General features: G+C 52.7%; 1 protein-coding gene across 7 annotated transcripts in view; it reads right to left on the minus strand.

Annotated features, from left to right (window-relative positions):
* The window catches only part of SMG9 (SMG9 nonsense mediated mRNA decay factor), a 20851-nt gene continuing 4090 nt past the window's right edge, over nucleotides 1-16761 (minus strand). For 2 of the 7 annotated variants that reach the window (XM_064581523.1, XM_064581520.1), the window contains exons 2-14: nucleotides 15685-15791; nucleotides 15101-15175; nucleotides 14747-15011; nucleotides 14555-14652; nucleotides 12702-12814; nucleotides 8760-8871; nucleotides 6811-6906; nucleotides 6323-6408; nucleotides 3155-3261; nucleotides 2310-2417; nucleotides 2012-2140; nucleotides 1593-1737; nucleotides 1-525 (exon numbers count right to left, since the gene is read on the minus strand). In XM_064581523.1, coding sequence (XP_064437593.1) covers nucleotides 447-525; nucleotides 1593-1737; nucleotides 2012-2140; nucleotides 2310-2417; nucleotides 3155-3261; nucleotides 6323-6408; nucleotides 6811-6906; nucleotides 8760-8871; nucleotides 12702-12814; nucleotides 14555-14652; nucleotides 14747-15011; nucleotides 15101-15145 — 1383 coding nt within the window. In that variant the 5' untranslated portion in view covers nucleotides 15146-15175; nucleotides 15685-15791 and the 3' untranslated portion in view covers nucleotides 1-446. Of the gene's footprint in view, nucleotides 526-1592; nucleotides 1738-2011; nucleotides 2141-2309; nucleotides 2418-3154; nucleotides 3262-6322; nucleotides 6409-6810; nucleotides 6907-8759; nucleotides 8872-12701; nucleotides 12815-14554; nucleotides 14653-14746; nucleotides 15012-15100; nucleotides 15176-15684; nucleotides 15795-16761 lie in introns of all 7 variants that reach the window. The other 5 variants (XM_064581522.1, XM_064581521.1, XM_045891672.3 and 2 more) reach the window with 3 other exon arrangements.

Raw genomic sequence — 16761 nt, forward strand, 5'->3', positions numbered from 1 at the left:
TTGTGTGACTGTTTTTATTCGAACCACCAGATCTGCCCCAACGAAGAGCTCCCCAGACCCTGCTGCACCTTATAGGAAAGGGCTTACAGTCAGGGAGGAGGAACCTGTTGCTCCTGTCCCTGCAGAGGGAGGTCAAGATGGAACCTGGGATTCTTGGGGACCATTCAGACCACTCCTACTGCCTGTCCCTGCGGGGAACTGAGGATGGGCCGCCCTGTCCCAGGTCGGAGGTGGGATCTCAAAGTTGCCCCCTGAACAATACTCCCCTGAGGGCGGGGGGGCCTGGCCCTGGACACCTCATGTCTCTGGGCGAGAATGTCGCGGTCCCTCATCCATCAGGCCTGCTGCCACTCTCCAGCCCACCAGAGGGGTAGGACACGTGTGCTCCCTCACCATCCACGGGGACCCAGAAGTGGGTTCTCTGCATGACGTGCCTTCCCTCGGCCTCAGGCCAGCAGGCGGCTGTACTCTGCCAGGGCAGAGGACTTCTTCACGCCGTCCCAGATCCGGGCAGCGTAGTGGAACCTGTGGGAGGAGGTCAGCAGTCAGCTGCCCTGGCTGCGGCCGGCCAGCCTTGCACTGACCCCGGTCAGGTGGGAGAACAGGTCCTGCGTACGCCCCGTACGCCCCGAGACAAGAGCCTCCTCGGTCGGGATGCAGGGAAGACGGTAATGCTGACGGGACTGGCCCGGGTTCTCAGACCTCACCCAGGGTGAGCCGAGCTGAAGGTGCCCGGTCTGGACCCTAGGCCTCAGGCCCCAACTCCGAGTCCAAACTTCTCCCCACTCCACTCGGTGTTGGCCTTTGTGGGTTGGCTTTCTACCTCTATCTCCCTCCAGTCTTCTAATGATGAGTCTAACAGCTGCGTGACCCTCACCCCCCCGAGCTCTGCCACAGGCAGTGAGAGGAACAGAGCTCCCGGCCCCTTCTGGCCACAGCCGACCGCAGACCCCGGGGAGCCACGCTAGAGCTGCCCCGAGCCAAGCCATCTCCCTCTCAAATGTGTGTCTCCCGGAAAGGAGATGGTGCCGACCTGGATCTGGCAGACCTGCCGTGGGCTCCGGACACAGAGTCGTGTGAAGTCGGGGCTGGGGGGCTCAGGGCTCTGTGAGAGCAGGGGAGAGAAAGCTAGTCGGCAGAGGAGGAGGGAAGGTGGAGGGGGACAGTGCGACTGTGCCATCCGGTGAGAGCTGGAGAATGCAGCTGCTGTGGGGACATCCCAGTGTCCCCTCCTGTGAGGCCACACTTTCTGTCCTCAGGGCCTCAGAATAAACACTCCTCAGGCTGCCTGGGCTCCCTGTTCCTACTCCTCACTATCAAATGACACCTGGCCACAGATGTGTGACGGTGCTATGTGACATTTCCTTTCTCTGAGCCTAGATTTCCCCACTAGTAAAACTGGTGACAAGACTTCAACCCTGCTGGCTCCTCGGGAGGACTCAAGATCACATGAAGCAGCATGCTGCCCGGCATGGAAGCAATCATCGCTGTTTCAGAAAAGGAAGCTGAGATGGGGAGAGATCACTGAGACCTTCCTCTTGCCTGCACCAGGGTGGGGCCCTCACGCCGACCCCTCTGCCAAGAGCTCTTACCAGTTCTTCTCAGTGAGGATTGTGTGCGACAGCTGGGGCCGGGCCATGGACATCACTTGGCTCCGGAGCTTGCTCACCAAGGACTGGAAACTGGGGTGGCCCCGGTACCCAGGGAGCAGGGAGAAGAGCGGGCTGGAACCGGGTCCTGGAACGTTGAGGTGAGGAGGATAAGAGGGCCAGCCTGCCAAGAGAGGGCCTCTCCTTTCTCCCGGTCACCCAGCATCCTGGGCTGGAATGCCAGGAGTACCTCCCCGTTCAGACCCAGCCCAGCTCTTCCTGTACTTCCACGACTCGGACACACACTCCTAAGAAAGGGTCCAAGCACCTTCGGGACAAGCCAGGGTCTCCCCTCAGACCAGTGTGGGTCCCTATCACCCCACACCAGGGCATCCTGTGTCTCCCTCCAGGGGGAACCATACCTGCTCTTGGTGGGTTTTCGCTCTCTGCTTCGCTGTCCATGAAGGGCACCAGGAACAAGTTGACCTCAGAGTCCAGGAAGTCAGCTGGGAGCCCAGGGAAGACATTGCACTGTAACATGGACAGAGTACCTGGAGGAGAGAACCCATCAGCCTGCAGGTACTATGCTGAAGGGCAGGGGAGGTACATGGATGAGCGTCAAGTTAGGGTCAGGAGGCCAGTCTGGACGTCTGGGCCACGGGATCAAATCAGGAATCAAGAGGCCGTTGGCCAGCTTGGGGGTGGTTCAGGGACCCTCACCCTTGTAACGCAAGTGGGAGTGAGCCATGAGCTGGTCAATCATCAGGTGCATCTGTCGCAGCTTTCGAGGACAGAAGTCTTCTCGGCGAGCTTTGTTCTGCAGGAAGACTGAGGGGTGGGAAGAGAGATGCAGTCCTGTGAGGCTGCTGGGGCTTGGCTGTGTGGACTTCCCCTCTCATGCCAAAGATCTGCCATTACCCCTGGGCTCAGAGCACTCGTGAATGTTTACATGACAGTTACTTTGCTTTAGCACCAGGCCCTGTGCTGGGTGATGCTGGGGACCCAGACGTGAGTCAGATGTGGTTTCCGCCCCCAAGGAGCCCCTGGTCTGATGGAAACGACAGAAGAGGAAGACAGGCACAAGCTCAGAAGTAAGCCGGGAAGGCACCAGGGGCTTGGTGAGACAGAGGAAGTAGGGAAATCTTGGCCTAGGGTGACCTAAATGAACTAGACCTTCGTAGAAGAGCAGTGTGTGGGCAGAGCACAGCGGGGCAAGGACAAGGACGGAGCGGACATAGGCTCGGCCTGCGTGCGGCTGAGGGAGGGGGAGCAGGGTGCCTGGGGCCACTCGGGTTACTGCAACACTCACTCCCTGAGTCTGTGCCGGGGACGCCAGGGTCACAGAAATGGGCATACGTGGGTCCTGTCCGCAAAAGGCTCTCATTCGGATCAGGAGCCGGACCCAGACTTGGGGTTTGTACCCTTGGTGGCCGGGTGGGACCCTCAGAGGAAGGAGCAGCTATTCTGCTCTTTCTTTCTCCCAGCTCCCCACTTCCCCAGTGCTCCCTGTTTCTGCCCCCCATTCCTCCTCTGCCCACCCCTCCAGCCCCCAGAAAGTCTCTCACCCAGGTGGGGGTAGTACTCAGTGCCTTCATCGGAGCCTGACGAGCTGCTGGACTCATGGCTGGGGGATGGGGTGGAGGGCTTCACCATCTCTGCTGTCTGGAGGAACCTGAGGTTTGGGGTGAGAGGCTGGAGCTCTGGCACTGGCACCCCCATCCCACAGCCTAGGGACAGAGCTCTCTTTGTGGGTCTGATAAAAACTACAACCCCACTCAGATAAACGCTGCATCCACACCCCATTTCTCACACAATTTTAGGGAATTCAGAGACAACTCTCTCAGACACCAATCCATGGACCACTGCCAGATGTGTGCACTTTTTAATGAGCTTATGCTATTAAAAAAAATACTTCTAACAAAAAAAAAAAACCAACAAGGGCGCCTGGGTGGCTCAGTCGTTAGGCGTCTGCCTTCGGCTCAGGTCATGATCCCAGGGTCCTGGGATCGAGCCCCACATCGGGCTCCCTGCTCAGCGGGAAGCCTGCTTCTCCCTCTCCTACTCCCCCTGCTTGTGTTCCCGCTCTCACTATGTCTCTGTCAAATGAATAAAATAAAATCTTAAAAAAAAAGGGGGGGGGGCGCCTGGGTGGCTCAGCCGTTAAGCGTCTGCCTTCGGCTCAGGCCGTGATCCTGGAGTCTGGGATCGAGCCCCGCATCGGGCTCCCTGCTCAGCGGGAAGCCTGCTTCTCCCTCCCCCGCTCCCCCTGCTTGTGTTCCCTCTCTCGCTGTCTCTCTCTCTGTTAAAAAATAAACAAAAAATCTTAAAAAAAAAAAACCAACCCAACGAAAAATACTTCCATTTTTTACAGCGTCTGAGATCACCGCAAAACTGAGTAGTAAGTATAGGGATGTCTGTCCATAGACACCCAGCCCCCACACACGCAGAGCCTCCCCCACTATCACCATTCTTATGGACCTATGAGACATTATCATCACCCAAAGTCCATGATTTACATTAGGGTTTCCTCTTGGTGTTGTGTATTCCGAGTTTTGACAAAATGTCACGTATCTACCACACAGTCTTATAATGAACAGTTTCACTGCCCTAAAAATCCTCTGTGCTCCACATATTCACCCCTCCTTCCCCTCCCAACCCGAGCTTTTCACTTGTCTCCATAGTTTTGCCTTTTCCAGAATGTCATATAGTTGGAATCCTACAGTAGCCCTTTCGAATTGGCTTCCTTCATTTAGTAATATGCACTTAAGAATATGTACTTTCTCCATGTCTTTTCATGGTTTGATATAATATTCCATTGTCTGGATGTACCACAGTTTATTAATTTACCTACTGAAAGATATCTTGATTGCTTCCTACTTTGGGCAATTATGCATAAAGCTGCTTTATTTATTTATTTATTTGAGAGAGAGAACATGCACGTGAGCATGCAGAAGTGGGGAGAGGGGGAGAAAGAGAATTGTAAGCAGACTCCACGCACAGCACGGAGCCCGATGCAGGGCTCGATCTCAGGACCCTGAGACCATGACCCGAGCCAAAATCAAGAGTCAGACGCTTAACCGACTGAGCCACCCAGGAGCCCCATGAATAAAGCTGCTTCATAAACATCCATGTGCAGGTTTCTGTGTGGACCTAAATTTCAATTTATGCTATTTTAAAATAAAATTTTCCAAATATGTAAATAAAATAAATGCTATCTGAGGTAGGGGATAATGGGACCCAATAAAAAGCTATGGATATTCTCACACAGACACACTTACATATGTCATCCAGTTTCAAGGGGTTCACCTGCTAAGAAGCCCACTGCTAGGCTCTGCCATGTGCCATCCTGAGTCTATGCCCCAATCAGAATGTAAACTCCACAGGGCAGTCTGTTTTATTCAAACCTGTGTCCTCAGTGCCCAGAACAGTGAACGGCATCCATAAACGTTCAATATATTTGTCATGTGAATGAATTCAAATACACAATGGTGGGGGGGGGGGGGGGAGTGTTTCAGAAATAAGACACTTCGATCTAGTCCCAACAGCTGGCTCTCCCAGAAAGCCATTTTTACTGTTGGCCAGACCCACAGTTCACTCCCACCCCCGGGGTTACTAATATAAATGTTAAGCTTCCATTCATCAATTGCCTACTATGTACCAGGTACTACGCTATGCTGAATGCTTTGAATTCCTTAACTCATTTAATCTGCATAAAACAATCTGCCTATGAGGAGCTAAGGAAAAAAAACCACTCATCTAGTAAGAGCTGGGGCTCAAACCCAGGGCTGCCTCACTTTGGAGACATCTGCTTCCCTTGGCTCAGCTCTCCCCTCCCCATGAGCTCCTGTTCCTTCCTTCTGTCTGGGCCCTGTGCCCAAGGCAGCTGGCCTCCACACCGCTATCCCCTAGGGCCTGAGGCCAAGAGGAACCCTTGTGCCTCAGGTTCTAAGCCAGTTCTGTCTGGGGGGGGCATTTCTAGAACCTCCAGCTGCTTCAGGCAGGACTCCTGCCAGATCCCAACTCCTTCCCTTTTCCTGTCTGCCAGGGTACCAACGGAATGGTACCCATGCCTGGAGGAGATGGACAAGATGGACAAGCCAGATCCTGATGATGCTCTTCACTCAACAAACATGTATTATCTACCTTGTGCCAGGCACTGTGTGAGGCACTGGGGCTCCTGGGGCTTACATTCTAATGGGGGGGGAGACGGACCGGTAAAGAGATCTGCACTGTCCTATCAGGGAGTGATAAATGCAAATGAAGGAAAACACAGTAGACTAGGAAGTGGGGAGTGTAGGGGGGTTGTATCGGGAAGGCCTGAGGTGGTCCAAAGGACACGAGAGAGTCTGAGGTTCGCAGGAAGAATATTTCCAGCCGAGGGAGGGAGTGCAGAGGTTCTAGGCTGCATGAAGAATAGCCATGAGGTCATTAGGGCTTTAACGGAAGGAGTGAGGGAAAGTGGTGAGAGAGAAGGTCAGTGAGATGACCGGGACTGTACCTGTAGGACCTTGTAGGCCATGCTTGGGAAGGACTATGGATTTTATTCTGAGTGATGTCAAAAGTCAGTGGAGAGTTGTGAGTATGTGTATGTATGTTGGGTGGCTGTGACCCACTCCAACTCATATTTTAAAGGGGTCCCGTGGCTGCTATGTGGAACATGTGAGACCTGGCCAAGTGGCTGAGTCTCTGGTCCCCATGTCTTGCCTGGCTCCCCCTCCCCACCTGCTCCTCACCTGTATAAACTGAGGTCTGTGAACCAGTCCTGGACAACGATCACCACATGGCAGACCGTGAAGAGGAAAGCAGCAATCTGGAGTGACTGAGAGTGGGCAGGAAGGGACGACAGAGTTGAAGGTCCTCTCTGCCCAGACTGGGGCCCCTGTTCCCAGGACTTAGCCGAGGGGGCAGCAGGGCAAGGGCCTCAGACTATGCTGGCACTTCCTTTATGGCCATCCCTAAGTTAGGCAAGGTAGGAATGATCACCCCCATCTTACACAGGCAGGTAACGAGGCCTGAAGGGGGAGGGGGCAGGAAAGGAAGGAGGAGCACAGTCAGGAGTAGAGCCAGACAGGACTCTCAATGCTATTCTTTCCTACAGCTCTTGGGGCACCCAGGGCTCTTTATGAAGCAGAAACTAGGTAAAACCCATATCCAACTCCCCATCGCAAATCTTGAGGGGAAAGGTGAGACCTCTCCCCTAGGACTGGCTTGGCCCCCTCACCTGCATCTCAACATAGGTGTGGGGCAGGTTGTACTCTGGAGGCAGCTTGCGGTCATTGTTGATAAGGTGGTCCAAGATGGAGGGGCTCAGGATGGGCTGCAGCAAGGAAGAGAAGGTGTCAGGAAAGGGGCTGGGGGTCGGGACCCTAAGGGTTGCAGCCAGCCAAGTTCCACATGTCGAAGGCAAATACCTCGCCTCTCTCAGGACAAAGGGAGGTGAGAGACATGGGCAGTTTCTAATGAGTAAGTGCTAGTCAGCAAGAGGAGGTGAAAGAAGAATGTTTCAAAGCAAATACACTCCCCCCAGCTCTTTTGCAAATCATCACTGCTCTCAAGTGCCTCATGCTCAAGAGAACTCTCCTAGTGCTAATAAATGTAATATTGACTTGAATGAGTCATGTCCCTTCAAGAGCCTTTTCTTCCCTTGTTTCAAATGCTTTTAAAACTTCACTAAGATAATTACTTTGGTCAAAAAAACAAGGATTAGTGTGAAAATTGGGAGGATTTAAAAACTGCATCAGTGGGTGTAAAAGAATCACTGGTGAGTTCATCACCTTTTCTCAAAGGAACATTCCATTCAAAAACCATTAAGAGTTAAATCAGCTGGGCAGTCTTCTTGACTTCTTACTGCCACGAGTGGAATTCTTTAAGTAAGATAAGAGGCTTTCCCAACTGCTCGCTTTCTAAAACTCCCAACGCTGCACGCTCTATTCTGTCTGGACTCCCGTTCTGCTCCATGTGGGTCTTGGACCCAGCACACAGCAGTTCGGTTGGTCTCTAGGTCCCGGTGGCCCCTGCAGAGGGCCTGCCTCACAGACCTCATGCCACATTTGTGGATTTTCCACTCTCTGTGTCATCAATGCCTGTGGTGACTAGAACTTTGTTCCATCAACATTCGGTGAGCACCAACTATGGGCCAGGCCCTGACCAGCAGAGCTGCTCCCTGAAGAGCCCCAGGCAGGTGCAGAGTGGGGGCAATACGCACAAAGCAGGCTGAGAAAGCAGGGCTGCGACGGAGGGTGCACACAGCACTGGCGGGTGCTCGGAGGAGGGGAAGGCTTCTGGGAGGAGAAGGCCTCAGCCAGGCAAAAAGGCAAGGGGAGAGAGGGTGTTCTCATGATCATGATACTGCCAGCTAAGAGTAGGAAGTACGTACTTCATGTCTAGCACTGTCACTAGGACTTCACTTGTATTCACTCACTGAAGCCTCACAAAACCCTACAAGGTAGGCAATCATATTCTTCCCACTTAAGAAAACTGAGGAATAGGCGGTTTCAGATAAAGGGAACAGGATGAGGACAGCCCAGAAGGGAGAGAGATCATGGCAAGGCCTTGTGGTGTGTGTGGTGGAGCTCGACACTACACCAGAGAGGGGAGCTGGAGTATGAAGGAGGCAAGCCCCACAGGCCTTGAGCACCATGCTAAGGAACAGGGACTCTGCCTGAGGGCAAGGGAGAAGATGAGGAAAACTTGCAAACACATGACAGTTCTAATGGTAGTGATGGGCCTGAACACTAACTACATGCAGGTCCTATGCCAAGTACTCTGCCTGGGCTGTTCTACTGAATCCTTGCAATGATCCTGTGAGGCTGAGAACAAATTACCGTCCCCACTTATAGACAAAGAAACTGAGGTCGGGGGAGGGGGGGCAGGGGAGGTAAACACCTGCTTCAAGTCACCCAACTGGTAAGAATTGAAGGCAGAACCTGGACATACACAGACCGACTCCAGGGCCCACACATTTAACCACTCTGCTAGAAGATTCTTTAGGCTACTGTGTATAGGATGGACGGGAGGGGAGGGAGGCAAAATATGCTAAGAGACTAAAGGCCAAGAAGAGACACAACTTGGCTGAGAACACGTGGGATCCAAGCAGGATTCTAGCTTAAGGATATTCAGAGATGGAGCTGAATGCGGCATGCAGTAGGGTGGGGTATGTGGAGTTGGCACCTGTGTGTCCAGGAAAACAATCCGCTCTTGGGTAATAAAGAAGTCAATGCCACTGGTCTGGTTGCCCCCTCGTTCCTTCATTTCAGCACTCTGGGCCCGGAAAACATATGCCCTGTGGAGAGGAGCAGGTGGGGTGCATTAGAGGTCTGGTTCTCAGCCTTTGACACCTTCGGAGTATGACCCTGTGAAAGGAGCATGTGAGGCACGGTTCCCTGCCTGCCCACAAAGCCTTCCATCTGTGGCCCCTGCTGTCTGGGGGCCTATATTTTATTCGCATGACTTTACCCTTACTCCTAAGTAGATCTGTCAACTCATTTAATGAAGTCAGTAGCCTGAGGTATTTAAGAGTAGGGACTTTGCTAGACTGCTGGGATTCAAATCCCAGCTCTGCCTCTTCCTGGCTATGTGGCTTTGGGGAAGTCCTTAATGTCTTTCTCCTCTGTTTCCTCATCTATAAATGGGGATAACAATGGTCTCAAAACCCTTAGGGTTACTATGAGGCTAATACATGTAAGGTCCTGAGGAACGTGCCTGATATGATATATAGTGAGGCGTAACTGTTAGCTCTTAATTACCAAGTGCACTTGCCACAGGTCAGGCACTCAAGATAGAGCACTGAGTACTCCCGACCCCAGAGCGAGAGGCTGTTTGGTTGTAGAACTTGGTTCCCAGTTCTTCCCCTGTGAGGAGAGTTTCCCTCGATTCTACCTGCACTGGATGGGGAGAGGAGAGCAAAGAAGGCAGAGCTGAGCCTTGCCCTAAACCAACTGAACTAACTTGGTCACATTCTGTGGCTTGGACAAAGACATTTCCTCTGGGGCGCCTGGGTGGCTCAGTCGTTGAGCGTCTGCCTCAGGTCATGGTCCCAGGGTCCTGGGATCGAGCCCCGCATTGGGCTCCCCGCTCTACGGGAAGCCTGCCTCTCCCTCTCCCACTCCCCCTGCTTGTGTTCCCTCTCTCACGCTGTCAAATAAATAAATAAATAAATAAATAAAAATAAATAAATAAATAAAATCTTAAAAAAAAAAAAAAATCCCTCCCCAAACACCCCTACGTTCAGAAGGAGTAGGGCCAAGATCAAGAAAGCCAGTGTGTTGGGGGCACCTGGGTGGCTCAGTCATTAAGCATCTGCCTTCGGCTCAGGTCATGATCCCAGGGTCCTGGGATCGAGCCCCGCATCGGGCTCCCTGCTCAGCACAGGAACCTGCCTCTCCCTCTCCCACTCCCCCTGCTTGTGTTCCCTCTCTCGTTGTGTCTCTCTCTGTCAAATAAATAAATAAAATCTTAAAAAAAAAAAAGAGAGATTTCCTCTTTCAATCTGTAAAATCAGGGTAATGGTACCTATCTCTCAAAAGGTAATCCCTACCTCCCTGAGATGCTTAGTATGCTGTCTGACACAGAGCAAGGTCCTCCCACTTAACAAACACTGTACTGAAGGCCTCCTATGTACCAGATACCAGGATGCAGCAGTGAATAAGGACAGGCTCTGCTTCCATGGAGCTTCTGCTCTACCTTACAAAGCAAGAGAAATCAGTAACTTCAAGTGGCAGGAAGGAGAGGTGTGTAGCACTCTGAGTGGGGATAACTCAGTTGGTAGAGCTGGGAAGGGATGCCATAAAAGAGGCAAAATGACCACACCGAGAGAGAGAAGAGAGTTAATTAAGCAACTTAAGTTAAAGGGGAGGTGCAGCGGGGATGGAGGATGGAAGCAAAGACTGTCCCAGGCAGAAGACAGGTGGTGTATATGAGGAGTCAAAGACCAGTGTGGCGAGAGCAGAGAACAAGGGGGCCTGGGAGCAAGAAGAGGGTACGCAGGCCTTTGTGGGACATGGTAAGGAGCTGGGGCTTTGGCTAATGAGCCTGAAGAAGCCCTGAAGACATTTAAGTAGAGAAATGACAGGACTGGATGTGGGTTTTGAAAAGCTCCCCCTTGTGCTATGCGGTGAGGGCTGGAGGGCAGAAAGAGTGGATGACAGCTTACAGGCCCGTCACCCCAGGCCTCCCTTATCCTTTTTTTCCTAAGGTTTTTTTATTTATTTGAGAGAGAGAGCGAGTGCACAAGCGGGGGGAGGAACAGAGGGAAAAGCAGACTCCCTGCTGAGCTGGAAGCCAGACACAGGGCTCAATCCCAGGACCCTGAGATCACAACCTGAGTCGAAGGCAGATGCTTAACAACAGAGCCACCCAGGCTCCCCTCCCTTAACCTCTCTGACCTGATAGCCTATGACTTCCTGCCTTGCTCACTCTGCTCCAGCTCCATGGCCTCCACACTGTGCTGCATACACACCAAGCAAGCTCTTGCCTCAGAGGCCAGCTTTTACCATTCCCTGATTAGAAGGCTCTCCCTCCTCCATGTCTGCTTCTTCTCAATGTCCCCCTTAGTGAGGCCTTCCCTGACCACTGGATTTAGAACTGTAATCTAGCGCCCATACTGCTTCCCTATAATCCCTTCCCGGGTGGTTATCATCTTCTAACCTGTCAAATTTTGTTTGCTATCGACAAAGATTTTTGCTAATTTTCTTTGCTGTTGTATGCCCGGCATCCAGAACAGTGCCTGGATATCATAAGCACTCAATAAATACTAGTTGAACAAAAGCAGGGAGACCAGTAAGGAGGTTCTTGGCATCCTCCAGGTGAGATGTCAGAGGCTTGGACCAGGAGATAGAAATGAAGAAGGGAGAAGCAGATGTATTCTTACCATAATCAAGAGACCCGATGGCAAGAGTTGGTATCAAAATCCACCACGCCACAGTCTGACATGGCTCAGAAAGACTAGGCCAGTAGAATTCTCTCTAGCTCAGGAATCTGAACTCAGAGCTGGGGGGAAATTTCGCTAGTTGGGGGCAACTGAGATGGAAAGAATGCTCTCTGAGAGAGCTGGAGCTGCTCCCAAGTGGAGCCAAGGTGAGCTTAAGTTACAAGTAAGTAAGTTACAAGTTATGAGAGAGGAGATGGCGCGGACCTGGGAGGAAGGGCAACCCCACAACTCTAGTTCTAGAGGATGTATATTCTCACAATAGTGGTTCTTAACCTGTTCTGGGTCTCCATCAGACGCCTCTAAGATCTAGTGGAAACTACAGACCCTTTCCCTAGAAGAAAAGCCTGACTGCAGACACGTGTAAAATTCTGCATTTACCATTAGGAGGTTCATGGACCCCGATGCCCACTCATGGAGTACAAAATAGTGTCACCTGTTTTATTAAAAAAACCAAACCCCTGTATTTTTTTAGACAATCCCAAGTGGCTACTACCCTTTCTCCTTCCCCAATTTGAGTATTCCTTAATCAGACTGTGTATGTTCCCTCCTCCCTAGTCCCTGCCTGTTTCCCTTTCCTCCCCTGCCCTCAGTTTTGGCCCCTAGTTCTTAAGCTTCCTCTTCCCCCAAATCCTCTCCTGTGACTTCGTACTTTACAATCATCCCCGTCCTTCCTCAAAAATGCAGGACTGAGGCTGGTCTAGAACCCACACCCTACATCTGAGTCCCTTTCCCCGTTCTTTTTACCAGGCCTTATCAACCAATATCCTGCAAGCATTTGCTCTGTGTCACGTTCTTGTTAACGTTTGCCTTCCTGATCTTATCCTTCAAAAGACCACTTTACAGACGATGAAGGGAGATATTGGGAAGTGAAGTAACCTGCTCAAGGTCAAATAACTGGTGAGTGGCAGGGCTGAGACTGAGGTCAGCCTAAATCCAAAGCTGGGCTCTGTACCATTCCTGGGGGCAAGGCAGGAAAGGAGGGAGGGAGAAACAGGATTGGTTACCTTGGAGCTACACAAAGATTTCGTCCAGCCCCTAACCACCTCATCGGACAAAGGCACTGAGGCCATGGGAGGTGAAACATTATCCCGAAGTCCTTTGGCAACACCACTTGCCATACCCAGCCCACCCTTCCCTGTCCCAGGTGGGTGCCCACCTCCCTCCTGGCCTTCCACACCCCTTACCTCTGGTCCTCCTCAGGAGTGTTGGCCGACAACAATGACATGACCATGGACTTGCCTGTCCCCTGGAGGCCCAAGACACCAACCACCAACACATCAGTCTGATCCAACAGGTACTGTGGGAAGATGAAGGAATGTGACCCTCATATATGTGTCAGTTGCTGGAGTGGAAGTGAGACTCGGGGGAGGGGGCGGGGCAGAGACTTTCGCGGCTGGCCTGCCTGCCTCTTCAGGTATGAAAAACTTCGATCGCTCCAATCCCCTGAGTTGGGCAAAGGGCCTGTGTAGGTATGTGATGGCACACAGAGGAACTGTTGTGAGAGCTCCCAAGTAGAGAAGAGCCTGGCATGACCAACAGGCTAATAGTGTGGCTGGAACACAGTGGGAAAAAGGGGAACCTGACTTTGCTGAAGAGAAGGAGAAAGGCACAGGAAGGAAGCACAGGTGGAGGAAGACAGGACTTGTAACCGAGGGCCACTGGAGCGGACTCCTGGAGGGCTTTCGGCTTCTGGCAGGTTGGGAAAACACATGAAAGCATGAAAAAGGGAAGAGAGTGCAGGAAGGGGAGGTCAGCCCATCCTGGCTCCTGTCTGTGGGATTTTTTTTTTTTTAAAGATTTTATTTATTTATTTGACACAGAGAAAGAAAGCACAAGTAAGCAGAGAGGCAGGCAGAGAGAGAGGGAGAAGCAGGCTCTCCACCGAGCAGGGAGCCGGACATGGGGCTCGATCCCAGGACCCTGGGATCATGACCCGAGCCGAAGGCAGCCGCTTAACCGACTGAGCCACCCAGGCGCCCCCTGTCTGTGGGATTTAAGGGTCCTGGAAAATCCTGAGACCTTCACCTCTGGCCCACCAGTTCTGATGCCTTCCACCACCAGGGGGTGTGAGAGACACTCCTCAAGAAAAACAGAGACGTCCTCAACTGGCTCCTTAGAATCACCTCGGGCCTAACCCTAGACACATTAAAGCAGAATACCTAGGCCTAGCCCTGTTCAGTAAAGTAGATGCTGTCCACATGTAGCCATTTAAACTTAATTAAGATTAAACAAAGCTAAAAATTCAGCTCCTTAGTTATACTAGCCACATGTGGGGATATGTGGATAAGTGCCCATGAGCCACACAAAAGAAGAGTGGCTACCACACTAGATGGTGCAAATACACTCTCAACACTGCGGAGCGTCCTACTTGAAGGGTAGGCTGGACACTGGCTTTTGTTTTGTTTCGTTTTAAAGCTCCCAGTTGGTATCAGTAAGACAGTGGACACAGGAAGGCAGCAGGCCAGGTAAAAGGTGGGCCTGGCATGTTGTTTTAGTAAGGCCAAGCTGTTGGGAGAAGGAAAAGGGACACATCTGAGAGAACCTGGGCAGGGATGGGATGTGACGGGTCCAGGGGGGGGAAGCAGCAGGAGAGGAGAAATGAAGCTTGGGAGACTGGAGGTAGGGCAGTCCAGGAATGTGAGGTCTGAATTAGAGCAGGGGCCACTGTGATGGACGGGGAACCTCTGGGGAGTGAGATTCAAACCGCTTAACACTGGTACAGCTTGGGTTTCACCCAATTCGGAAAGGAACTGGAGCAGAGTCCAGGGCTGCCCTGCTGTGGGATGGCATCCGGGGGTAGTGGGAGTCCCTCCTTGCCAACCAAGAGCAAACTATTTCAGTATTTTAACAACCAGCACAGCTGATCTATGGACGCCACTGCCATTCAGCCCTGGCGAGGTGAGGACTTTCCTTCTCTCTCCTCGTTGCAACTGCCCGAAAGCTGTCCAGTCTGGTACTGCCTGCCGAGAGGGTGGCGGTGGGGAGGCGGGGGGGACGTGGCGAGACGGGGGACCTGGGCGAGCTCCAGCATGCGTACCTCAATGGCGCTGTCACACCAATTCATCTGGTCGTCTACCAACTTGATGCTGTGCTTCATGCGTTCTGGGGGCAGTAGTTTGGCCTGGCCCACGACCGCTGGAGACGGGGGGAAAGCAGGAGACAGGATGTGATGAGGGTCCGGGTGAGGGCGTTCCAGCCCCCAGCCAGATCCTGCCCGGCCCCAACTCACGGTCCATGGTTGCTGGTGCGGCAGTGCCCATGCCTCGGTTCTGGATCTGGTACACAGGCTGTGTGGGCCTCTGCCCCTCCTTTTCTCCCTTGGGCGGTGCGGGGGCTGCAGGGGGTGCAGGGGCAGTGCCCTCAGGGGTGGACGCGTTTGTTGCAGCCCCAGGCCCTTTCCCCTCTTCCCGTGGTTTCATGAGGACGATAGGCTTCTCCAGAGGGGCTGGAGCTGGTGGGGCAGCAGGGGCTGTTGGAGGTGGTGGCTGCTTTGACTATGGGAGAGAGAAGCTTCCAGTCAGTGGGAGAGATCCTTGCCCTAACTGCTCCCAGCCTCCCCGTCAGAAGATTCCTCCCTGCTCACCCGCTCTGCCGGAGGTTTTGAGAGGATGATCGGGGTTTTCTGCATGACCGACGAGCTTGTCTCTTCACTGCCATCCTGTGGTGAGGGAGGGCAGTTACTCAGGAACGGCTCCCCTGGCCCTCCCGGACACTCCCGAAGGCCTTCCATGTGCCAGGTACAATTCTAAATGCCGTCATATATTAACTTTTCAATTCCACCAACAACCCCGGGAGATAGATATGATTATCCCCATTTTACAAATGAAGGCATTGAGTTCCAGAGAGGTCAACTGCCTTGCCCAAGGTCACACAGCCAACAAGCCATGGAGCCAGGATTTGAACGCTGGAAGCCTGGCTCCAGAACTGCATTCAGCTGCCTCTGTCAGACAACAAAGCCCAGGTAGGAGGAGCTAGGGCTCTGGAGCTAGATCTGGGTTCAAACTTGGCCCTGCCTTTTGTTGGCTGTGTGAACCTGGATAAGGAACCACCCTCACTTCGGCCTGTTTCCTCATTTGGCCAACAGGGAGAGGCATTTCTTCACGGGACTCCCACAAGGCTGAAAAGTAGATGAACTTGTAAGCGGTCCACGTGGCAGGTGCTCACTACCTGATAGCTGCCATCCTCGCTCCTCAGCTCCACTCCTGTGCCTGCCAAGCCAGTGGCCTGATCCCCACACCTTGCCCTCCTCGTGCTTCTTTTGACTCACCCCCGACCTGCTTGATAAGAAAAGGGAGAGATCTGAGTTTGCGTCTTGTTCTTTTCTGGTTCCCTGAGGAAACTCACGAACCTTCACCGGGTCTGTTTCTTCACCATATGTTGGGAATACTGGCCGATGGTGAAGAACAAACAAAAGGGCACAAAAGTGCTCTGGAAAGAACAGTTGTGACAGAACTACAAGCGAGGCTGTGGGCCTTCAGAAGGCCAGGGAGGAGGGGAGGATGTGTGACTCCTGTGACAAGATGGTGGACAGGAGATGTATTCAGGAGGCACAGGGTGCAGCACTCATGTCTGACTGGCATGGGCGGGGGGGTGTCCAGGATGAGGCCCGATGGGCTGTCATGGATACTGGGAGGAGGAGAAATGGGAGGAAGTTGCTGAGGTCAGCAGGGGACACAGGGGATGAGGAGTCCACTGGCCAGTCAATGGCAAAGTCAGGGACAAAGACAAGAGACTTTGGAGTTGCTTATCCAGGGACTGAAGCTGACAGTACAGGAAGATGGTAACGTTCCCCAGGATATGTGTAGAAGGAAGAGAGACCCTTTGTTCTCACCTGTCCTGCAACCCAAGGGAAGGAACAAGCAAGAGCTGAGCTCACTGTGAATAAATTATTCTTCATGTTTGCAGTTTTATGGTTCAGAAACCAGTCCCAATTGATACCTTCTTCCACCCTCCCCCCAAACCTCTCTCAGAGGTGGAGAAAGAACCTGAGTGGGGGGCAGGTTCTGGCAGTGAGTCACTTAAGCACACGAGGGGAGCAAGGCAGGACCTGCGCCCACGCCGAGGCTCCTGATTCCCAGCCCAGGACACTGTAGCAGACAGAACAGGCTGTGCTTGGGCTCGGCTGGATCTGGGCTTGAGTTCTGGCCCCAAAGCTTACTGACTCTTCGACTTTGGGTAAGTCCCTTCTCCTCTGAGACTCATTTTCTTCATTAGTGAAAATCAAATCTATTCTAGCTTCTCCTT

The sequence above is a fragment of the Mirounga angustirostris genome, unplaced genomic scaffold, assembly GCF_029215605.1.
Source record: "Mirounga angustirostris isolate CCGP_5_RB_7025 unplaced genomic scaffold, mMirAng1.0.hap1 SCAF_16, whole genome shotgun sequence".
Lineage (NCBI taxonomy): Eukaryota > Metazoa > Chordata > Mammalia > Carnivora > Phocidae > Mirounga > Mirounga angustirostris.